Source organism: Trachypithecus francoisi, unplaced genomic scaffold (assembly GCF_009764315.1).
Source record: "Trachypithecus francoisi isolate TF-2019V2 unplaced genomic scaffold, Tfra_2.0 Lachesis_group8, whole genome shotgun sequence".
Lineage (NCBI taxonomy): Eukaryota > Metazoa > Chordata > Mammalia > Primates > Cercopithecidae > Trachypithecus > Trachypithecus francoisi.
This window is the reverse complement of record NW_022681473.1, coordinates 21,035,056-21,056,936: the sequence shown is the minus strand read 5'-3', so window position 1 is coordinate 21,056,936 and position 21,881 is coordinate 21,035,056. Positions and strand designations below refer to the sequence as shown.

The 21,881-nt window shown below is 41.2% G+C and overlaps 1 protein-coding gene and 1 pseudogene across 6 annotated transcripts in view; both read left to right on the top strand.

Annotated features, from left to right (window-relative positions):
• Positions 1 to 675: 675 nt before the first annotated feature.
• Positions 676 to 21,881, top strand: part of ALKBH3 (alkB homolog 3, alpha-ketoglutaratedependent dioxygenase) — a 46,520-nt gene continuing 25,314 nt past the window's right edge. For 3 of the 6 annotated variants that reach the window (XM_033204395.1, XM_033204389.1, XM_033204394.1), the window contains exons 1-7: positions 683 to 1,047; positions 2,442 to 2,590; positions 2,943 to 3,046; positions 3,860 to 3,894; positions 6,469 to 6,516; positions 9,574 to 9,677; positions 11,909 to 11,997. In XM_033204395.1, the coding sequence (XP_033060286.1) occupies positions 2,512 to 2,590; positions 2,943 to 3,046; positions 3,860 to 3,894; positions 6,469 to 6,516; positions 9,574 to 9,677; positions 11,909 to 11,997 (459 nt within the window). In that variant the 5' untranslated portion in view covers positions 683 to 1,047; positions 2,442 to 2,511. Of the gene's footprint in view, positions 1,317 to 2,441; positions 2,591 to 2,942; positions 3,047 to 3,859; positions 3,895 to 6,468; positions 6,517 to 9,573; positions 9,678 to 11,908; positions 11,998 to 21,881 lie in introns of all 6 variants that reach the window. The other 3 variants (XM_033204391.1, XM_033204393.1, XM_033204390.1) reach the window with 3 other exon arrangements.
• LOC117079979 lies at positions 17,630 to 20,420 on the top strand (annotated as a pseudogene).

The window sequence follows — 21,881 nt, the reverse complement described above, 5'->3', positions numbered from 1 at the left end:
TGTGTTCCAGGCATTGTGCTACATTCTTTAAATGCATTATCTCACTTAATCCTCCCTACTAGAGTGATACCCATTTAACAGAGGCAGAGTACTTGCCCTAGATTATACACCTAGTAAATGGTGGTGTCTGGACCAAAAAATAGGTCTGTTCACTCAAGCAAAATTTGCTTAGCACTGGAGAGAGCCAAGGCGAATTAAGGCGTGGTCCTATGCCCTGCTGTAAGTTCTGTGTTCGGAGGCGTGCACAGGCTGCAATAGGAACGCAAAGGAGGCTCATCTCAGCCTCTCCGTGGCTTTTAGGATAAAATGCAAATCCTTTTGCCTAGCACATTATAACCAGGTACCCCAAACTCCTCTCCCTTTATCTAGCCCCGCAGGGACCCGGTCGCTCTTCCTTCCACAAAGATGCCTATGCTTAAACATCTCCAGTTTCGAGGAACTCACGTAGGAGACACGCCTTCACTTCCATCTTTACCAAACCCCGACCCCTTCACACCGCTCCACCGCACTGTCAATCCCTGTCCGCTGCAACCCCTATACCCTCATCAGCACCTTCGGTGATTAGGCCCTTCAGGCGCGGGGGATATGGGACTACCCGGACTGAGGACGGTGCACCGGAAGTAGCGCCTGCGCTGCGTAACGTCGAGAGGAAGTGCCTGACGCCGCGGCCTGTAATTGGGAGTTGCTGGAGTCGGTGCTTCACTCTTAAGGTTCCGACCACAGACTGCGGAGTGGGTACCGGGCTGCGAGGGGTGCCCCAAGTCCTAGCGGGTTTGGACTGGCGCGCCCGGCTCCGCCCGTAAGTGCGCCTTTCCCACTTACTGCTGGGTGCGCGGGGCTGGAGGTGTGAGGACCACCCCGAAGTCTCTTCCTGGGCGACCTCCGGGGCCTGATTCTAGGCCTCCTGAAAGAGAAGGATCTAAATTAGGAAAAGGAAGTACCCTTAGCCAGGACCAAGCTCTTCCACCTGCGGAGCTCGCTGTCTGCACCTCAACCGTGCGGAAAGTGATTCCCCTGTTTACTGAGGAAAAACGGGGGTTCAGAAAGGTGAAGTCATTTGTTGTGGGTCTTGCAGCTGGGAAGTGACAGATGTGGATTCAAAGCGAGTTCTGGCTGGCGCCAGAGTCCTTGTCCTTTACAGCACTGGTTTTCAAGCTCTGTGTGCATTAAGAATTCCTAGGTTGAGGGTGGCGTTAGTTAACAAATTCTGGGACTCTTCAAATTGAGTAGGTCTGGGATGGGGCTCTGGAATCTGTATTTTCGACAATTGTTCCCTGACAAATAACATATGGCTCCCCAGTGAACGGAGCAAGAAGGTGAGCAAGTTGTATCCTCTGCGGGGACTGTAGGTAATTGTGTTACGCTTTTAGGGCCTCAATTGAGAGAACATGTCAAACAGGAGCTCCTGGGATTGAAGAATTGGTATTTGGTTGTCATTAACTCTTCTGGGCAGATGGCAGCCTCTGTCGTCTCCCCACCTATTAAATGAAATTAATTACATGCTTATCACCTGGGGGAACTCGTTAAACACACAGATCCCTGGACCTGGCTCAGCTCTACTGAGTCAGAAGAGGTGGGAGATGGGACCTGGAAATCTATAGGCTAAGCAAGCTATTAATATAAAATGAGCTTTTACCTTTGAGAACTTGAGGTGTGAAGCTTTCTTAGAAGCATAAAGAAATAGATTACAGATTTGGAACATGTGGCTTGAATTTCCTTGTTGTTTTGGTAGCTGTACGTGCTTCTGTATTTGCTGTAGGCTAAACTTACTGGTACAACTGTCAAATTAGTATTATTAGCCATTATGAGGTGGATTTATCAATTAGCTGGAGACAGGAATTTAATAAAAGTTGAATGTTAATCTACCTATTGTGGATTTCCTGAGTGACTTTGGGTACATCACTAAACTTTGCGGTCCACATGCATACCTGCATAGTGTCAAATCTTACACTGCTTGTTTTAAAGACAAATACCTGTATCCATCCTAAATCAGATTTTCTGGAGGTGGACCTTAGGTGTTTTGAACAAACTTCCAGGGAAGTTTGATGCAGCCAGTGATAATGGAATATATGCCTGGAAACAGTCTTAGCCTATTTCTCAATGTCCATGTAGGTGAAAATGGGAATAGTACAGTTTCCTTATATTCTACTCTTGGAGAATATTAAGAGGAATGTGGTTTATGATAGGTCCTGATTTTAGAATTTCTTAAAATGCACTTTCTTGTGAAAGAAACAAAAGTACTATGATAAGATTACAAAAGGTAAATGCTAAAGCCAGCAGCCCCAAATGACTTAGGCTTCTTGATTGAAATGCTGTGATGACAGAAACTGATTTTACATAGAGGCTCTTGCCATTGAGAGTCTTCTGCCTGAAATTAATTATGCCTTAGGAGTAATTGTTCACAACCGTAACTAAAAACAGTGTTTTGTTTTAATAAACAGATACCATGGAGTAGTTTGAAGCAGAAACAAAATCTTCCCCAAGCTCGGAGCAGAAGCCTTTTTGGTCAACATGGAGGAAAAAAGACGGCGAGCTCGAGTTCAGGGAGCCTGGGCTGCCCCTGCTAAGAGCCAGGCCATTGCTCAGCCAGGCAAGAATCTGTAGGGATTTTGTGTGTGTGTGGATATGGACAACTCTCATTCTCTTTTCTTTATATCCTTTTGGTTTATAATGGACTTCCATTTCAATTGATGTCAAGGAATTGTTTAAAATGTGGCTGAAATGTTGTCTGTTTTGTTGATGGTGAGCTAAGGGTGGGTCTTTAGTGTTCATCATATTTAGTCCACACCCTCAAACCTTTCAGTGTCTTCTGTTGACTTTACCAGTTAGTTTCTACATGTCATAGAGATCATCTCCAAGTGGGCTTTGTTGGCCCTTGCTCAGTAGAAGGTGCTGAGAACAGACTTTCCCCTGGTTTGGGGCTGTCCCCTCTCTTGCTTCAGCTACCACTGCTAAGAGCCATCTCCACCAGAAGCCTGGCCAGACCTGGAAGAACAAAGAGCATCATCTCTCTGACAGAGAGTTTGTGTTCAAAGAACCTCAGCAGGTAAATTCTTGGTTTTTTCTTCAATAGTGACAAAAATTTGCTTTAAAAAGTGATATTCACACAGTGGACACTCAAATAAATAATGACTGAATAAATTCACTAATAGCAGAGCAGAAGAACTATAATAATAATGAAATGCAAAGTATTTCAGTTCCTTTCTATGTCTGGGGATTCTTCGTAGTCTGCTTCTAGTTAATGGTCTAGTTAATGGTCTTCTAGTTATTCCCGTATTTTTGGCAAGGAGGTTACACCATAATGAGAGCCTGCTTGCATTTGTTATTTGAGCTCCAGCAGTTCTAAAACTGTGCTGTCTTCAGTGCTGTTGCACTTCAGCGTCTTTGGAATTAGATTAAAATTTCAGTTATTATAGCAAAATACCTGATTTTTAGCCCTTTTTTCCCATGAGGAAAAATGTGGGAAACAGTGAAGATTTACTTTTTAATAATGTGGAAAAGTTAAAAAGTTGGGTATCTTGCTATAGTAACAACTCTATAAATAATTATTGAAACTCCTTATTTTATAGCATATTTTCTATTTTAAAAAAGATTATTGTCAAGATTTTCCAGAGCTGCTGGCTGCTAGGAAAATTTATTAATTCTATTAATAATTGTATCTTCTTTTACTGTCTACTAGCAAATGTGAAGTAGTTTTAAGAAGAGCAGAGACAAGGATCTCTGGTGGGTTAGTGAGAAGTTGGAATAGAAAAGAGATAGTTTTTAACTTTATTTTGACGAGAAATGGGAAGATATGGTAAGTCAGTATCTGTGAGGATTAAGAACATTCCAGAAGTAAGATCCACCTATTTCCTTGCAGGTAGTACTTAGAGCTCCCGAGCCACGAGTGATTGAGTAAGTAATTTGCTGTCTTCCTGTAGTTATTGCCCACAGTGAAATGAAGAGACTGGAATCTTTCCTTACTGTTTTTTCTGTCTGGAAGAGAATGGCCCAATAAGTGTCTTAATTTTAGTCTGGGATATTCCCATCTCAAATGTCTTTAAACTTGGATCTTTTGAGAAGACTTTCTGAATTTGCTGATGGTATGGAAAATGCAACAAAGATAGCCATATGTTAAACTTTGACTCGTGTAGATTTCCTGGCCCTGTTTCACCAATATCTGTAGACAATAGGCTAAACCTCTTAGGCAAAGACAGAGAGGGATTTTTCTTGAGTCATTGAAGCATGGTTCTTTGAGAAGCCATTAATTGCCATTTTACTAGCAATGCTGTGAAAGCTGCTAGTGCTGTAGATGAGCTTACAGTCCATTTATTAAAACCATGTAATTATTCCAGAACAGTTTAAATGATAGTAAACATTCTTCTTATATTGATCTGTGTCTAAATGTTCTTGTCCAAAGTTGGTGAGAGATGCTTTGACTCCTCTTTTTATGCTTGTCAGTTTTCATCTGATGTAGATAAATTGTCAGTAGAAACTATTCTTTTATCTTAGCAAATTAGCATTAGATATATGTTCTTGCCCATGATCAATCTGTTTGTTATGCTGTTTGCTTGCAGATTGGCTTGTATATATTAGAAAAAGTCGCAGGCTAGTTCTAATAGTCTTTGGTTGTTTATTATTTTTTAGTTTTTTGGAACAGGCTGTCACTCTGTTACTCAGGCTGGAGTGTAGTGGCATAATCAAAACTCACTGTAGCCTCCATCTTCTAGGCTCAAGTGATCCTCCCACCTCAGCCTCCCGAGTAGCTGGGCCCACAGGCGCACACCACTATGCCTTGCTCATTTTTAAAACAATTTTTTGTAGAGATGGGATCTCCCTATGTTGCCTGGGCTGGTCTCGAATTCCTGGGCTCAAATGATCCTCCCACCTCAGCCTCCCAAAGTGCTGATATTGCAGGGATGAGCTACCATGCCAGGCCATTGGTTGTTTTTTAAAAACAAGTGTGTTAGTGCCTTCATTGGTGATAAGGAGAATAAACAAAACCATGAAACATGTTGTAAGCTACAGATGCGACATTCAGCCCCCCCAAAACTGGCAGTTGTCAGAGAAAAAGGACAGAACTCATTCCTACTTGGTCCTGGAATCTGTTAATTCTGGTTATCTAAAGTTTGCTAGGTTAAAAAAAAAAAAGCCGGAAATTTCTTCCGTGAGCCATTTCTGAATGTGGGCCAAAAATATATCATATTGAAACACTTTGTTCTCTGTATACTCAGGGAAACTTTATAGCCAACGCATGGAGAAAATGTAGTAAATATGTGTGACAGCTATGCCTACATTTTGACTGAAAGGCACTCATACGTCTACTTAAAAGCCTAGCTCAGATCAAGAACCACTAACTCCTGTGACAGAAGGTGATGTGAAAAGTTCCCCTTCGCATTATTCTCTATAACGTGTCTCTCTCTGAGAAGGATCTGACACAATTGTCTTGATATACCTATCCAGTCTGTGTCACTTTTCTCATTATGGGCCTTACCACCTGGCAGTTCTGCAACAGCTTTATACATTTTCACATTTGATTAAATTCAGTAAACCTTTATTGCCCATCTGCTATGTGCAGACACTGGGAAACAATAACCTACCTATTCTTTGCACCTCAGGACCCCACTGTCTAGTAAATGAAATAGACATTTAATCAGATAAATTGTAATCTTGTACATCATGAAAAAATAGACTGTATCTAAGGTCTAGTGGTAACACAGAGGATGAGAGGTTAATATTATTTGCCTAGATTAAAGGTCAGGAAAAGTTTAAAGGAGGTGATGCTGAAGCTAGGATTTTTGAAAGGTGAATTAGAGTTTTCCACTAGACCATAACTGAAGGTGGATTGGTTTGGGGATGCCGGGTGACGGGGTGGCATTCCAGCATGTTGAAAAACATGGAGTTAGAAACATAGTGGTATATTCAGGAGATTCCAAGCAGTTGATTGCTGCTAGAGGATGATGAGTTTATTGGAGCTGTCAGAAGATAGAGCTGCATTATGAGGACCTTGAATGCAGTTTTGGGGTGCCATCGAAGGATTTTAATCAGAAGAGGAACCTCATCAGATGTATATTTTTGAAAGCAACAGAAGCCCAGAGCCCTGAGATGTGCTTGCTGCCTGTTAAATGTATCCCCTATTCCACATTCTCCAGAGCAGTGCTCTATTTGACCCCTCTTTGGGCAATAGATTCCTGGACCATATCTGCCTCAATTATGGGCAGAATAAAAGAGGTAGAGTCAGAATTGATTTGATCCCAGTTTTTGTCTCCATGGCCTGATCTTGTCACTGTTCCATTCCCAGTGTCATTAATGATATACCATGATCTTGCCCTTTATCTCAGTGGTAGAAGAAGGTGGGGATTATGCCTCTCTCATAATTAAATGACTTTGGTGAGCCAGGACTTTGGCAGTTAGGAAGGATAACTCTTCACTGGGTAGAGCATATTGTTTTGCTTCAAACTAACAAGTCTGTTTCCTTTGTTTCTTTAGCAGAGAGGGTGTGTATGAAATCAGCCTGTCACCCACAGGTGTATCTAGGTAAGCGAATCCTCACAAGAAGTGACTGTAATTATCACTGAGTTATAGTCTCTTAAAATAGTCTACTCCCCTAGATAAAGGAAGTGTGGTACATATACATTATGGAATACTATGCAGCCATTAAAAGGAATGAAAGCATGTCCTTTGCGGGAACATGGATGGAGCCAGAGACCTTTATCCTCAGTAAACTAACGTGGGAACAGAAAACCAAATACTGCATGTTCTCACTTGTAAGTGGGAGCCAAATGTTGACAACACAGGGACACACAGAGGGGAACAATAGACACTGGGGCTTGTCGGAGGGTGGAGGGTGGGAGGAGGGAGAGGAACAGGAAAAATAACGAATGGGCACTAGGCTTAACACCTGCATGACGAAATAATCTGTACAGCAAACCCCTATGACACAAGCATACTTATATAACAAACCTGCACATGTACCCCAAACTTCAAGTTTAAAAAAATCTACTCCCTTGTTTCAAATAGGTAACTTCTGCCCCTTAAATTCTTGAGGACCAAAAATTTGATAGTATCTCCTTTTTATATAATATTTCTAGCATCAAAACATTTTCAGATATAGTTCCAAACCTTTCTGTGAGATATCATAGCTATTACTTCCCCAGTTTTTTAGATGAGGAAATGAGACCTAGGAAGATTGAATATTTTTTCTTTTTTCTTTTCAAGATGGAGTTTTGCTCGTTAGCCCAGGCTGGAGTGCAATGGTGCTGTCTCGGCTCACTGCAACCTCCACCTCCTAGGTTCAAGAGATTCTCCTGCTTCAGCCTCCCAAGTAGCTGGGATTACAGGCATGTGCCACCAAGCCCAGCTAATTTTTTTGTATTTTTAGTAGAGATGGGATTTCACCATGTTGGTCAGGCTGGTCTCAACTCCTGACCTCAGCTAATCCACCTGCCTCAGCCTCCCAATGTGCTGGGATTACAGATGTGAGCCACCGTGCCTGGCCTGAATATTTTTTCTTAGTGCCACATAGTAACTTGATATTAGAGTTGGGTCTAGCCTGGACTTCTGTGCTGTGAGTGCTACGTTATATTATTATTGTATTTCATGTATATTACATATTATATATTTTTGAATATAATATTACATATTGCTACACTAGGGTAAATTTCTTTTTTTGTTGTCTTTTTGTTTTGGAGACAGAGTCTGGCTCTGTCGCCCAGTCTGGGGTGCAGTGGCACCATCTCGGCTCACTACAACCTCTGCCTCCTGGGCTCAAGCCACCCTCCCACTTCAGCGTCTGAGTAGCTGGGAGTACAGGTGTGTGCCACCACACCTGGCTAATTTTTGTATTCTTTTTTTTTTTTTTGGTAGTGATGGGGTTTCATCATATTGCCCAGGCTGGCCTTGAACTCCTGGGCTCAAGTGATCTGCCCACCTTGGCCTCCTAAAGTGTTGGGATTACAGGCGTGAGCCACCATAACTGGCCTAGGGTAGATTTCAGTAGTTAAACATATACTATTTAGGGTATATTAGGCATTAGTCATTGTTTTAAAAACATTGAAACATTAAAATCACCTTAATGCTTGAGTATACTAATTGTCACTAAAAAATAATGAGACATTTAAAACAAATATATTAGAACTTACACATCTAAATGAATTTCTTTTTTTTTTTTTTTTTGAGACGGAGTCTGGCTCTGTCCCTCAGGCTGGAATGCAGTGGCGCGATCTCGGCTCACTGCAAGCTCCACCTCGGGGGTTCACACCATTCTCCTGCCTCAGCCTCTCTAGTACCTGGGACTACAGGCACCCGCCATCACGCCAGCTAATTTTTTGTATTTTTAGTAGAGACGGGGTTTCACTGTGTTAGCCAGGATGGTCTCGATCTCCTGACCTCATGACCCACCCACCTCGGCCTCCCAAAGTGCTGGGATTACAGCCACCGCGCCCAGCCCTAAATGAATTTCTTAAGAGCTTCTGCTGGAACAATGGCTCTGCCATGGTTATAACCCTTTTTGGAACTTTTCTTTTAAAGCAAGTCACTCAAACCAGTTTTATCATTTTGGTCATATCTTACTGTTAACTAGGTATGGCTTCAGGTAAGCTTTGGCTCTTTCAGAAAATCAGATGCACCTTCAAAGAGTGAAGATTTGCTACCAAGGCAGTTTAAGAGAATCTTCCGTGGGCTTTCAGAAGATGTCTTAAGAAAGATATCCAAAATTATTTTGAGCTGAGTTGGCATTGTTGAAATAAACACATATTCAGTGGGAGAAAGAACCCTCATTAGCTGTGTTTATTTTGATACAGTCATAATGAGCTCTAGCTTTCCCTAGAATTAGTGTAGTCTCAGAAGACTACCAGTTGTTTAAATAAAACAGGGCCAGGCATTTTATTATTTATTCTTTTTTTTTTTTTTTTTTTGAGACGGAGTTTTGCTCTTGTAGCCCAGGTTGGAGTGCAGTGGTATGATCTTGGCTCACTGCAACCTCCGCCCCTGGATTCAAGCGATTCTCCTGCCTCAGCCTTCCAAGTAGCTGGAACTACAGGTGTGCACCACCACACCCAGCTAATTTTGTATTTTTGGTCGACACGGGGTTTCACCATGTTGGTTAGGCTGGTCTCGAACTCCTGACCTCAGGTGATCCACCCGCCTCAGCCTCCCAAAGTGCTGAGATTACAGGTGTGAGCCACTGCACCCAGCCTTATTCTGTTTACTCTTCACAGTGAACCTATGAGGTTACTGTCATCTCAGGTTACAGATGAGAAAACCAAAGTTCAGAGAGGTTCAGTAACTTGCCCAGGGCTTCACAGCTAAGCAGTACTGGAGTAGTGTTTGAATTATGATCTATAAAAGCCCTTACCTATCATCCCTTTATCCTTCATTGCCTCTTTTATTTGTCCCAACATGAAAGGAGCTTATTTTACATACGGAGCCTCATGACCTGGGTGATGTTAGGCTCTGCTTGCTGTGGGAGCTGTGGTAAGATGATTTCATCCACCCATTAGAGGCTGCATCCACATTAACTGTTTCCACTAACGTTTAGAGTCTCACTTATCTTTTCCATGTTCTTTGGGTAACAATGGTTCATTCTACACCCAGGGTCTGTTTATATCCTGGCTTTGTTGATGTAAAAGAAGCTGACTGGATATTGGAACAGCTTTGTCAAGATGTTCCCTGGAAACAGAGGACCGGCATCAGAGAGGGTAAGTAGATCCCAGAGGTCACAGTTGGTGCTGCGTGTTCTCCCTCTCTGGAATGTTTCCTATACCATCGCCTCTGCTGAGCTAGTCTTAAACAGAAATTCAAAACCTGAGATCCTAAGAAAGTAGGATTAGCCAGAAAGGACAGGGAAAAGTATTCCAGGCAGGAGAAACAGCAGGTGGAAGGCCCAGAGATCAGAGAGAACATGGCAAGAGGATAGAGGTGAGAGTTCAAGGAACCAAAAGAAATTTGGTTGGCTGAACTATGGCTCACATACTTACCTCCTTTTGTGTTTGTTTACTGACTGTTGCTTCAAATGGTGCCAACTTTTTACTTTCTTCATAGAAACTTACAGAGCTTTCTTTTTTTCTGATCCCATTTTGCATACATTCTTTCACACTCCTTGCTGACTTTGTATTCTTCTTTAACTTTCACCAGAAGAGTCCAGTCTCCTGTAGCTTCAGCATCTGTACTCTCCTGAGCTTGTAAAAGTGACACAGCAGTTTGTTACCTGAGTTGGAACCTGAATCTCTGGGCATCCACAAGCCAACAGTGCCTGTTATACCACAGGCAGTCACAGGGGGGCGTCTGTGCTCTAGCATAGAATTTTCTTTCTGGCACATTGAGTGAATTTAAATTTTCTGTAAAGAGGCAAAGTATACATAGTTGTCCCTCAGTATCCACAGGGGATTGGTTCCAGGATTCATGTATGCTCAAATCCTTTTATAAAAACTATCATAGTGGCTGGGCGTGGTGGCTCACACCTGTAATCCCAGCACTTTGGGAGGCCGAGGATGTGGATCACGAGGTCAGGAGATCGAGACCATCCTGGCCAACATGGTGAAACCCCATCTCTACTAAAAATACAAAAATTAGCTGGGTGTGGTGGTGCGCACCTGTAGTCCCAGCTACTCTGGGAGGCTGAGGCAGAAGAATTGCTTGAATCTGGGAGGCGGAGGTTGCAGTGAGCCAAGATCGCGCCACTGCACTCCAGCCTGGCAATAGAGCGAGACTCCATCTCAAAAAAAAAAAAAAAAAACTATCATAGTATGTGCATATAACCTATGCACATCCTCTAGTATCCTTTAAATCATTATAATACCTAATACAATGTAAGTGATATGTAAATAGTTGTTATACTGTTTTTATTGTGGTCTTGTTATTTTTAATTTTTATATATTTTATGAGTATTTTTCATCCATGGTATTGTTATTTTTAATTTTTATATATTTTGTGTGTGTGTTTGATCCATGGTTTGAGTATTTTTGATCATGGTGAATGTGGAACCCACAGATACGAAAGGCCGACTGTATTGGCTTCATTTCAGTTACTCATGCATCAGAATGGGAGTCAGCTTTCTCTCAGCCTTCAGGACAGCCTTCTCTCAACTCCCACAGTTTCTGCAGCAGGGCTTTTGGTGACAGGATGGCTTTGATTGTTGGCTCTTTCATTCAAAGTAGTTGTTAATTTTAAGCAAATTACAGTTAAGTAACTCTCTGATCCCTGGTTTTCTTATCTGTAAAATTAAACTAATAATACTGTCTACCTTATAAGGTGGCTGTGTTAATAAAATGAGATAACACAAGATTGCCTGGTACGTAGTAAGCCTTCAGTGAGTGTTAGCTGCTGCTATTATTATTATTATTATTATTGTTCTTATTGTTGTGGTTATACCAGTTGTGGGAAAAAGAGTAGATCTATGGATAACTGCTTCTATAAATTGGAACATCAAAGCCTTCTGACGAAAATCAATTGCATGCTACAGTTGGTCAGGACACTTTTTCCTCCTTTGAATCAAAAAGGTTTACACAACATTGGACACATGAATGAGCAGTTTGTCTTGTTTCTCATATGGATGTTGGTGACACGAATTTCTGCAGACGGGTTCAGGCTCCATATTCTGCTTTTTGAGACCGTCCCTAGTCTGAGCCCCACTGTTCCCCAATGTGACTCTTTGCCCTCTCTTGTTTATGTCATCACTAATACAAGCAAGTCACTCACATTCTCATCTCAGTGCCTTTGCCCATGCAGTGTCTGCCAACGTAGTGGTTTCTCTTGTTCATTCTACTTGCCAAGTCCCATCTCTTCTGTGAAGGTGGAACTTTGGGTCAGAGCCCATTCTTACTTTTCCTTTGTATTTCTCATAGCACATTGCAAGGCACAGAGTTGGCACTCAGTAGTAACACCTTAAATAGTATGAAACCATTTCAAAGGCCTGTATTTTCTTTCTTAGATATAACTTATCAGCAACCGAGACTTACAGCATGGTATGGAGAACTTCCTTACACTTATTCAAGAATCACTATGGAACCAAATCCTCACGTATGTCAAAATATTGTCATTGGTATAGTTTTATAGACTATATACTATGTGTTGAGTGCTATAAAATAACAACAGATTACCTTGCAGAGATGCATGCTGGTTCCTAGTTCAAAAAACCTCTCTGGGTTGAAACATTGAGTCTTTGTGCTTGTCATCCTTCATGTGCTTTTGATCCATAGATGAGCTAGAGGATGAGAAAAAACTAGAACTAGAGTAAACTGAACCAGAGTCTAGGATTTCAGGAAAATGAACTATTTCTTCTCCTAATATCCCTTTCCCAAGCTTTTCTGGCTGTAATCCTTCTGTGTACACGCTAGTATGCATTTGCTGTGGGGCTGAGTCCTTATGACTGACGAGTGAGGTCAACATGTCTTTTTCTGTTTCTCAGGCTCTTTTGCTATTTGTGAAAAAAAAAATCTGGTGTTTTTCTTGTTAACTTTGTATTTATTCTATGGCTACAGTTCTCAGACTTCCATCTGATTACTGCTTTGGCTTGTTTCTGCTGCTGCTTTTGCTTTTAAAAAATTTCCATGAAAGTAGACGAAGATATTCTAGTATATAAATTAAGCTCATCCAGGGGACAGAGTTAAGGTCCAAGAAGTAGCTCCCTGTTTAGTTCCTGGAATCTTGCCTTTGGCAAATAATGTTATGTTTTATTGAAAGAGGCTTTGAAGAAAATGGAGTTTTGATTATGGCATTGGGATACACAGAAATGTGACACATTTCAGAGCTTCTAGAAATGTGTAATTGCAAGCTACCAATTTACTAAAATGTTCAGGGAGAAAGCATTGATCGAGGGAACATGGCCTGTTCACGTAAGGAGATAGCTGCATGCTTTGGTTTCGAGGGCTTCATTTAGAATGTGAGCCGGGGAAGTGCCAAGAACCTTTATATCTGAGGTTGATTTTGAAACATGGAGATAATGGAATTAGGCCAGTCCAACAGAGCCTGCTTTCCTTGTTTCTGTCAGAATTAATTTATCTTCTTGTTAGTAGTCATAGCAGAGAATTTGAGGATTAAATGGGCTGTGGGGAAGTTCTTTCTCATTCATTCTAGTTAACCTTTTAGAACAGGATTTCTCAACCTCAGTAGTATTGCCATTTTGGGCTGGATAATTCTTTCTTGTGGGTCTATCCTTTGCGTTGTAAGATGTTTAGCAGTATCCATGACCTCCACCTGTTAGATGCCAGTGGCACCCCTCACCAGTTGTGACAACCAAAACCAACTCAAGACATTGGTAAACATCTGCTGGGGGATAAAATTGCCTGTGGTTAAGAACCGGTGGGAATAAACACAACGCACGTAGGATCTGCCGAGTAAAGTAGCCTCTTGTTGTCCGACATTTTGGCAACATTTTGACAACTCTTCAAAAGAATTTATGACAATCCTTTTTTTTTTTAATGTTAGTAGTATGTGCTTATTGAAAACTTAGAAACTGCAGATAAACATGAAGAATATTAAAATTCTTGATAATTCTGCCCGATGTTTTGGTTCCAATCTTGTTATTTTAGACAAATATACCTAAAGAATCTTTTTTTCTGTAATAATAAAATAGACCAGGTGTGGTGGCTCACGTCTATAATCCCAACACTTTGGGAGGCCAAGGTGGAAGGATCGCTTGAGGCCAGGAGTTCATAACCAGCCTGGACAACATCACGAGATGCCTTCTCTACAAAAATTTAAAAATTAGCTGGGTGGAGGCAGGAGGATCGCTTGAGCCCAGGAGTTTGACGTTACAGTGAGCTATGATCACACCACTGTGCTCCAGCCTGGGAGACAGAGCAAGACTCTGTCATTCAAATATATATATATGTGTATATACACGTGTATATGTATGTGTATATACAAGTATATACGTGTGTGTTTATATGTACATATATACATATACAGTATACGTGTATGTATTCATACATATACGTATGTATCTATTCATACATATACGTATATATCTATTCATACATATACGTATATATCTATTCATACATATACGTATGTATCTATTCATACATATACATATATATCATCTATTCATACCTATACGTATGTATCTATTCATACATAGACGTATATATCATCTATTCATACATATACGTATATATCTATTCATACCTATACGTATATATCTATTCATACATATACGTATATATCTATTCATACATAGACGTATATATGTATTCATACCTATATGTATATAGCATTTCATTTAACTGTGTATCATTAACATGTTATCACTACTTTTCTACAACATATTTAATCACTGTACAGTATTCTGTAATCTATGTGTGCCATAGCTTATTCAAACAGCCCTCTTGTTGGATATTAATGTGGTCAAATTAGAATTCTTTAATTCGGATTTGGCTGGCTCATAACTTTGTCTTTATTGGTAATACATTTAGTTCATTTGTATACTATCTTGAACAAAAAAGAGATGCCTTTTTTCAGATTTTTATTTACGTTCATTTTAAATTTAGATATAAGGTCTTGTTATGTTGCCCAGGCTGGTGTTGAACACCTGGGCTCAAGTGATCCTCCTGCCTCAGCTTCCTTGAATAGTTGTGATTATCGGCCACACCCCGACCTCTCAGATTTTTTTAAAGGTAGATTCACGAATGTGTGTATATATATGTTGGGGGTACTTGTTTAGTTTAAAAATTGTCGTTACCTGAAGCTTAATATCCCATACAAAAGGAGCAATTTCAGTCATGGGTTTTTAAACTTGTTTTAGTTTTTGTTCAAACTAAATCTCATATGAGCCCAGTGTATAAAACAGATCAGAGCCTTGACTGGCTGGGAGTCCCACCAGCTTGACCTCTCCTTTCTTCTCCTGTAGACCCAGAGGTACCTCTGAGGTACCTAGAACTCTATACAACGCTGTTTGAAATCCACTGAATAGACCCTTTCACTTCTGTGATTCATGTTTTTTGTATTCTTTTCCTAAAATGTCTTTTAAGGATAAAATGTCTTCACTGAACAGTGAGATAATGTTGAATTTTAATTTAGACATTCAGTTCTGAGGCATCTGTATATAGAGTATTGGTTGGAGAGTCTAAATTAATCCTCTAGTTCATTATCCCCCTTTTTCTTCCTTTCTCTCTATTTCAGTACCAAAAATAACCCAGAAAAAAAAAATACCTACTTAGAAACATAACGCAAACTTTATGTTATCTCAGTACTCAGTCCCTAAGCAAGTCAGGGAAGTGCTAATTAGATTCTCAGTGACATTGTGGAAAAAAACCTATCTTCCTCCTTTACATTCTTGTTTTTCTTGTTAAGTGTGTAATTCTAGCATCTGGTCTTTATCTCTATGAAGATAAATTTAAAACTGTAAAGTAAATAGGAAATGCAGCCTGCTGACATTATTATTGGAATTTCACTTTTGAATTTATTCTCTTGAATAAAGGTTAATTTAATATTTTTGTTTTATGAGGGTGGATCTCATGTTATGTGTTTTTCTACTACAATAAAAAGGGAGAACAAGAGATACAGAAACTTCCAACTTCCAGAGGCTTCCTGAGTCTCCGCAGGTGTTCCATTAGCCAACTATTTGTTATTTTTGCTGTTTATTTTTTAAAATCCTCTGCTTAGAATATAATATTATAATGTAATATCCACAACAAGGAATTCCATCTTTAACCATGGTTTTCACATCAGAGTAAAGCTGAGTGATTATGTAAGCTTCCCTGGCAGTTTTACCTGACAACCATGGGATATACTTAATAGTAACAGCAATAGTCTTTCCTTTGCTGAACATCTGTTTCCTCACTACGAAGCACATAACATGATATGGTTTGGCTGTGTCCCCATGCAAATCTCACCTTGAATTGTAATAATCCCCGTGTGTCAAGGGTGGGGCCAGGTGGAGATAATTGAATCATGGGGGCAGTTTCCTCCTTACTGTTTTCATGGCAGTGAATAAGTCTCATGAGATCAGATGGTTTTATAAATGGCAGTTCCCTGCACACGCTCTCTTGCCTGCTGTCATGTAAGATGTGACTTTGCTTCTCCTCCTTTGCCTTCTGCCTTGATTGTGAGGCCCCTCCCCAGGTATGTGGAACTGTCAGTCCATTGAGCCTCTTTTTCTTTGTAAATTACCCAGTCTCGGGTATGTGTTTATTAACAGCATGAGAACAGACTAATACAATTCACATTCAAGGAGTTCCCTAAAGTAGCAATTCTTAGAGTATAATCCATAGATCCCTGCTCAGGGTTCATGAAACCTTTTTTGGGAATCTACAAGTAAAACTATTTTCATAATAATACTAAGTCCATATGGTATTTTCACTATGTTGGGTTTGCACTGATGGTAATGGTGGATAAAGCTGCCAGCGCCTTAGCATGAATCAAGCCATTGTCACCAAACTGTACTAGTAGTCATTGTGTTAATCATCATCATGCCCTTCCAATGTAAACTTTTAAAAATGCCAGTTTCATTTAAGAATGTCTGTTGATGAAACGTTATTCCTTCTTTAAATCTTGGTCTTTGAGTATGTGTCTTCCGAATAGTCTTCTTGATGAAATTAAAAGTATACCTAAAGCACTCCTGCTACAAACTGAAGTGTGATTGTTTGAGCTGTAAGCTGAACTAGCTACTTTTGTTATGGATTGTTTTTACTTAAAATACAACCAGCAGACCGACTGTGGTTATTCAAACTTGAGTATTTGGCAGACATTTCCTCATAAATGAGTGACGTGAATGTCACTTCAAGGAAAACAATGGACAAGATTTTTTACTAATGATAAAAGTTGAGTTTTCAAGCAAAAATTAGAATTTTGGAAAACTGGTATCTGCCACTATTAGGGTTCTCTAGAGGGACAGAACTAATAGGATGATACATATACATATATACATATATATATATGGGAGTTTTTTACGTATTAACTTACACAATCACAAGGTCCCACAATAGACTGTCTGCGAGCTGAGGAGCAAGGAGAGCCAGTCCCAGTCCCAAAACTGAAGAACTTGGAGTCCGATGTTTGACGTCAGGAAGCACCCAGTACGGGAGAATGATGTAGACTGGGAGGCTAGACCAGTCTCTCCTTTTCACATTTTTCTGCCTGCTTTATATTCGCTGGCAGCTGATAAGATTGTGTCCACCAGATTAAGGGTGGGTCTGCCTTCCCCAGCCCACTGACTCAAATGTTAATCTCTTTTTGCAGCACCCTCACAGACACACCCAGGATACTTTATATCCTTCAATCCAATCAAGTTGACTCTCAATATTAACCATCACAACCACTTTGAGCCTGACTTCTTCCCATTATTTAGGCTTTTCTGCTGAGATCAGTGGTAATACTGTTGGATGAGAATTTTTTGTTGTTGTTGTATAATGAAATGTGTCACCTTTTAGAAGATCTGTATAATTTAGTGAACTAATATTTTCCATATGACCAGTGGTTGATGTTACAAAACCATGCAAGGTTAAAGATTCATTCAAAGTGCAGGCTGGAGCAATGGCTTTATTATTATTATTTTTTATTTAAAGCATTTATTTTAGAGACACAGGGTCTTGTTCAGGTGTTGCCCAGGCTGGAGCGAGCACAGTGGCTCAATCCTAGATCACTGCAGCCTTGAACTCGTGGGCTCAAGTGATCCTCCTGCCTCAGCCTCCCAACTACCTGGGACCACAAACATGTGCCACTGTGCCTGGCTTATTTTTTGTAGAGAGGGGTCTCACTTTATTGCCTCGGCTGACAGTGGCTTTGTATATAAAAGAATATGAAAAGTTTGATATGGTTTCCAATTCCATATTGCAATTAACTTTTAAGAAGTCAGCGCTTGTTAGTGGAACCATGACTGCCCCACAGAGCCGTTGGTAAGAGTGCCCCACATCCCAGGCCCAGCCTTTCTGACAAGAGCTAGACTTTGGGCTCCTTGAGGATATTCAGTTTTTGTATGTTTGAATATCCTCTCACCATGTTCAGCATAAAATACCATTCTTAATGATTATCTTTGGCAAGACAGGTGTGAAAGGATTGCTGTTGTATTACAATCATGGCGCAAAAATACCAGTCAGCAATGAGGGTGTACGAATACCCCTTCGAATTATTAAGGCTGCCTATGAAAGGAGGTTCCCTACGTGTCCTTTGATTCTGATGTTTGTGGGCAGTGACACTGTGAATGAATTCAAGAGTGAAGATGGGGCTATTCATGTCATTGAAAGGCGCTGCAAGCTGGATGTAGATGCACAAAGACTGCTGAAGAACATTGCAGGATTTGATTACGTTTATTTCGTCCAGAAGAACTCACTGAATTCTTGGGAGCGTACTTTGCATATTGAGGCTCTTAATGAAACATTTTCCAGTCGCCACACCATTCACCCTGAAAATGAAGATTGGACCTATTTTGAATAGTCTTCAAGTTTAGATATTAAATCTTTCTTTGATTTTGAAAGTACCCTGGAAAAAAATTGCAATGAAACAATATACCAGCAACATTTAAAAAGGAAAGGAAATCATTGAACACTACCTTCGTCATTTAGAAGAAGAACGCATAACCTTTGTGCCCCGTTGGACTCCGCCTTCCATCATGCCCTCTTCAGAGACATCTTCGTCATCCTGCAAGAAACAAACAGCGTCCATAGCCGTCATCATCCCAGATGCTGCCCTCAAGAAGGGCCTGAGTGGCGATGCTGTCAGCAGCCCCAGTGCACCTGAGCCCGTGGTGGGCACCCCTGACAACAAATGATGTAGATGCCGACTTCATCAAGAGATACCTGGGCAATTTGACTCTGCTTCAGGAGAGCTCTCTCATTAGACTTCACCGGTGGCTCCAGAAGACCCACAAGGGCAAAATTCCAAAAGATGAGCATATTCTTCAGTTCCTACGTGCACGGGATTTTAATATTGACAAAGCCAGAGAGATCATTTGTCAGTCTTTGACGTGGAGGAAGCAGCACCAGGTAGACTACATTCTTGCTACCTGGACCTCACCACTGGTTCCTTCAGGATTACTACACGGGAGGCTGGTATCATTACAACAAAGGTGGGCGGCCCCTCTGCGTGCTCAGGCTGGGGCAGATGGACACCAACGGCTTGGTGAGAGTGTTTGGGGAGGAAGCCCTGCTGAGATACATCCTCTCCATAAATGAAGAAGGGCTAAGGCGATGTGAAGAGAATATAAAAGTCTTTATTTGGCATATCAGCTCATGGACCTGCCTGGTGGACTTGGAAGGGCTGAACATGCACCACTTGTGGATACCTGATGTCAAAGCGCTGTGGCGGATCATCGAGGTGGTGAAGGCCAATTACCCTGAGAGAGTGAGCCAACTTCTCATCCTGCGGGCACCCAGGGTATTTCCTGTGCTCTGGACACTAGTTAGTCCATTTATTGATGACAACACCAGAAAGAAATTCCTCATTTATGCAGGAAATGACTACCAGGGCCCTGGAGGTCTGCTGGATTACATTGACAGATTATTCCAGATTTCCTGAGTGGAGAGTGCATGTGCAAAGTGCCAGAGGGTGGACTGGTCCCCAGATCTCTGTACTGGACCGTGGAGGAGCTGGAGAACGAAGACTTCAAGCTTGAACTGAGACTGTCTACCAGTCTGCAAGCATCTTCAAAGGAGCCCCACACAAGATTCTCATTCAGATTGTGGATGCCTCTTCAGTCATCACTTGGAATTTCGACGTGTACAAAGGGGACATTGTCTTTAACATCTGTCACTCTAAGAAGTCACTACAGCCACCCAAAAAGGACTCCCTGGGGGCCCCACCTCTCCAGGTGGGAACAATGTGCAGCTCATAGACACAGTCTGGCAGCGGGGCTGCAACTGCAGCATGGTGGAGTTGCCTCTGATCTGTAAAGAAAGAGAAGGTGTGCAAGGCTCCCATGTGACCAGGTGGCCGGGCCTCTACATCCTGCAGTAGAAATTCCACAGCATGCCCGCGTACACCGCCAGTAGCCTGCCTCAGGTGGATGATGTGCTTGCGTCCCTGCAGATCTCTTCGCACAACTATAAAGTGATGTACTACACCAAGGTGATAGGCTCCGAGGGTTTCAGAGGTTCCATGACAAGCCTGGAGTCCAGCCACAGTGGCTTCTCCCAGTTGAGCACACCACCACCTCCTCCAGCCAGTCCCACTCCAGCTCCATGGTTTCCAGATAGTGCCGCGCCGCCTTCGCTTAGTGTGTAGAGGGGATGGCTGACCCTCCTCCGACAGCCAGCTCCACCCTCCCGCCCAGTGGTGACATTGTACAGACTCCTCTCACCTCTAGACAGCAAATAGCTCTCCAGATGGTAAATGTAGTCAAAACTATCTTGGCAGGTAGTTTTAACTCTGATCCTACTTTAACTCAATAGCCATAGATTTTGTATATGTTGTACACAAAATCAAACCAGAGCACAAGGGCTCTCTTGAAATAAGAGTAGTTTCCATACCAATTAAATGATTGACGTGGTCTCAGAAAAAAGAAAAAAGAAACCAGCACTTGTTGAGTTTTGGTATAATATCAAAGAGGAATATCTACAGTTATTTGAAAAGGCTGTGAACTACATACCTATGTGAAGCCAATTTCCTTCATATACTTCAATAAAAATGACCTATTTTAACAGATTGAATGCAGAAACAGATATGAGAATCAGCTCTCTTCTATTCAGTTAGATATTAAAAAGATTTGCAAAACGATGTCACCCTTCTCATCAATTATTCAGTTATTTGTATTGGAAATTATAGTTATTTTTCATTAAAATGTTGATGTTAACATGTAATGGATTTGTCATTGCATTTTTTAAAATTTTAATTTAATTTTTTTTTTTTTTTGAGACGAAGTCTCGCCCTGTCACCCAGGCTGGAGTGCAGTGGCACAATCTTGGCTCACTGCAACCTCTGCCTCCCGGTGATTCTTCTGCCTCAGCCTCTTGAGTAGCTGGGACTACAGGCACATGCCACCACGCCCAGCTGATTTTTGTATTTTTGGTAGAGACAGGGTTTCACCATATTGGCCAGGCTGGTCTTGAACTCCTGACCTCGTGATCCACCTGCCTCGGCCTCCCAAAGTGCTGGGATTACAGGCGTGAGCCATGGTGCCTGGCCTGTCGTTGCATTTTAAATGAATTAACCAGTAGTTGAAAATTTTTTCAGTTTCAATTTTAAATATGGTAAAAACTGATGGCCGTAACCCATATAAACAAAAGTTATTTGGGCTCCTCAATAATTTCTCATGTAAAGTTTAAGAACCACTGTTCTAAAGGAAGCTTTGTAAAGTCCTCGAGATTTCTGGGAGAAAAGACAGAATTCTAGCAAGAACCAATATAAGCTATGTTGTTTGTAGTTCTCAAGTACAATCTAAGGTCAGGGTTCATCGCTTCCTGTAGTATACGTGGCAAGACAGTTCCAAATATGAATTACATCAGTGAAACCAGTGCCCAGGAGGCAGGTCCATGGAACCTGTTTGTCTTCTGTAGTTGATGTCTCGTACACTTGTCAAGAGCATATTATGATTCTCATTCTCTAGAAAAGAATGTTTTTACTCTTCAGGTTATGTTTTTAGGAAGTTAGCCACTCTGGAAATATTAAAGATCATTTTTAAAAAGCGGTTCTCCCAATCAAGATAAAACAGGAATAGAACGAACAGAGGGCCACCCAGCAAGAAAGTTTTTCCAGTCTTCAGGCTTTAGTCTGGGTCTGCTGACTACCTAGTGACATATCAGCTTTGCTGCTCCACTTACCACCTTAATGACTTACCAAGGTCGCTGCCCTGAAGATACTGATATTTGCTTTTTTGCAAAGGCCATGTATTTAACATGGAAAGGATGAGATGGATAGATAGATTCTGGTCCTCATGATATTGCTGTACTAAATTTAGTACTTTTATAACATTGCAGAGATCAACTTGCTTCAAAATAGAAACGATGGGAGGGAATTAAACTACTTTTCTT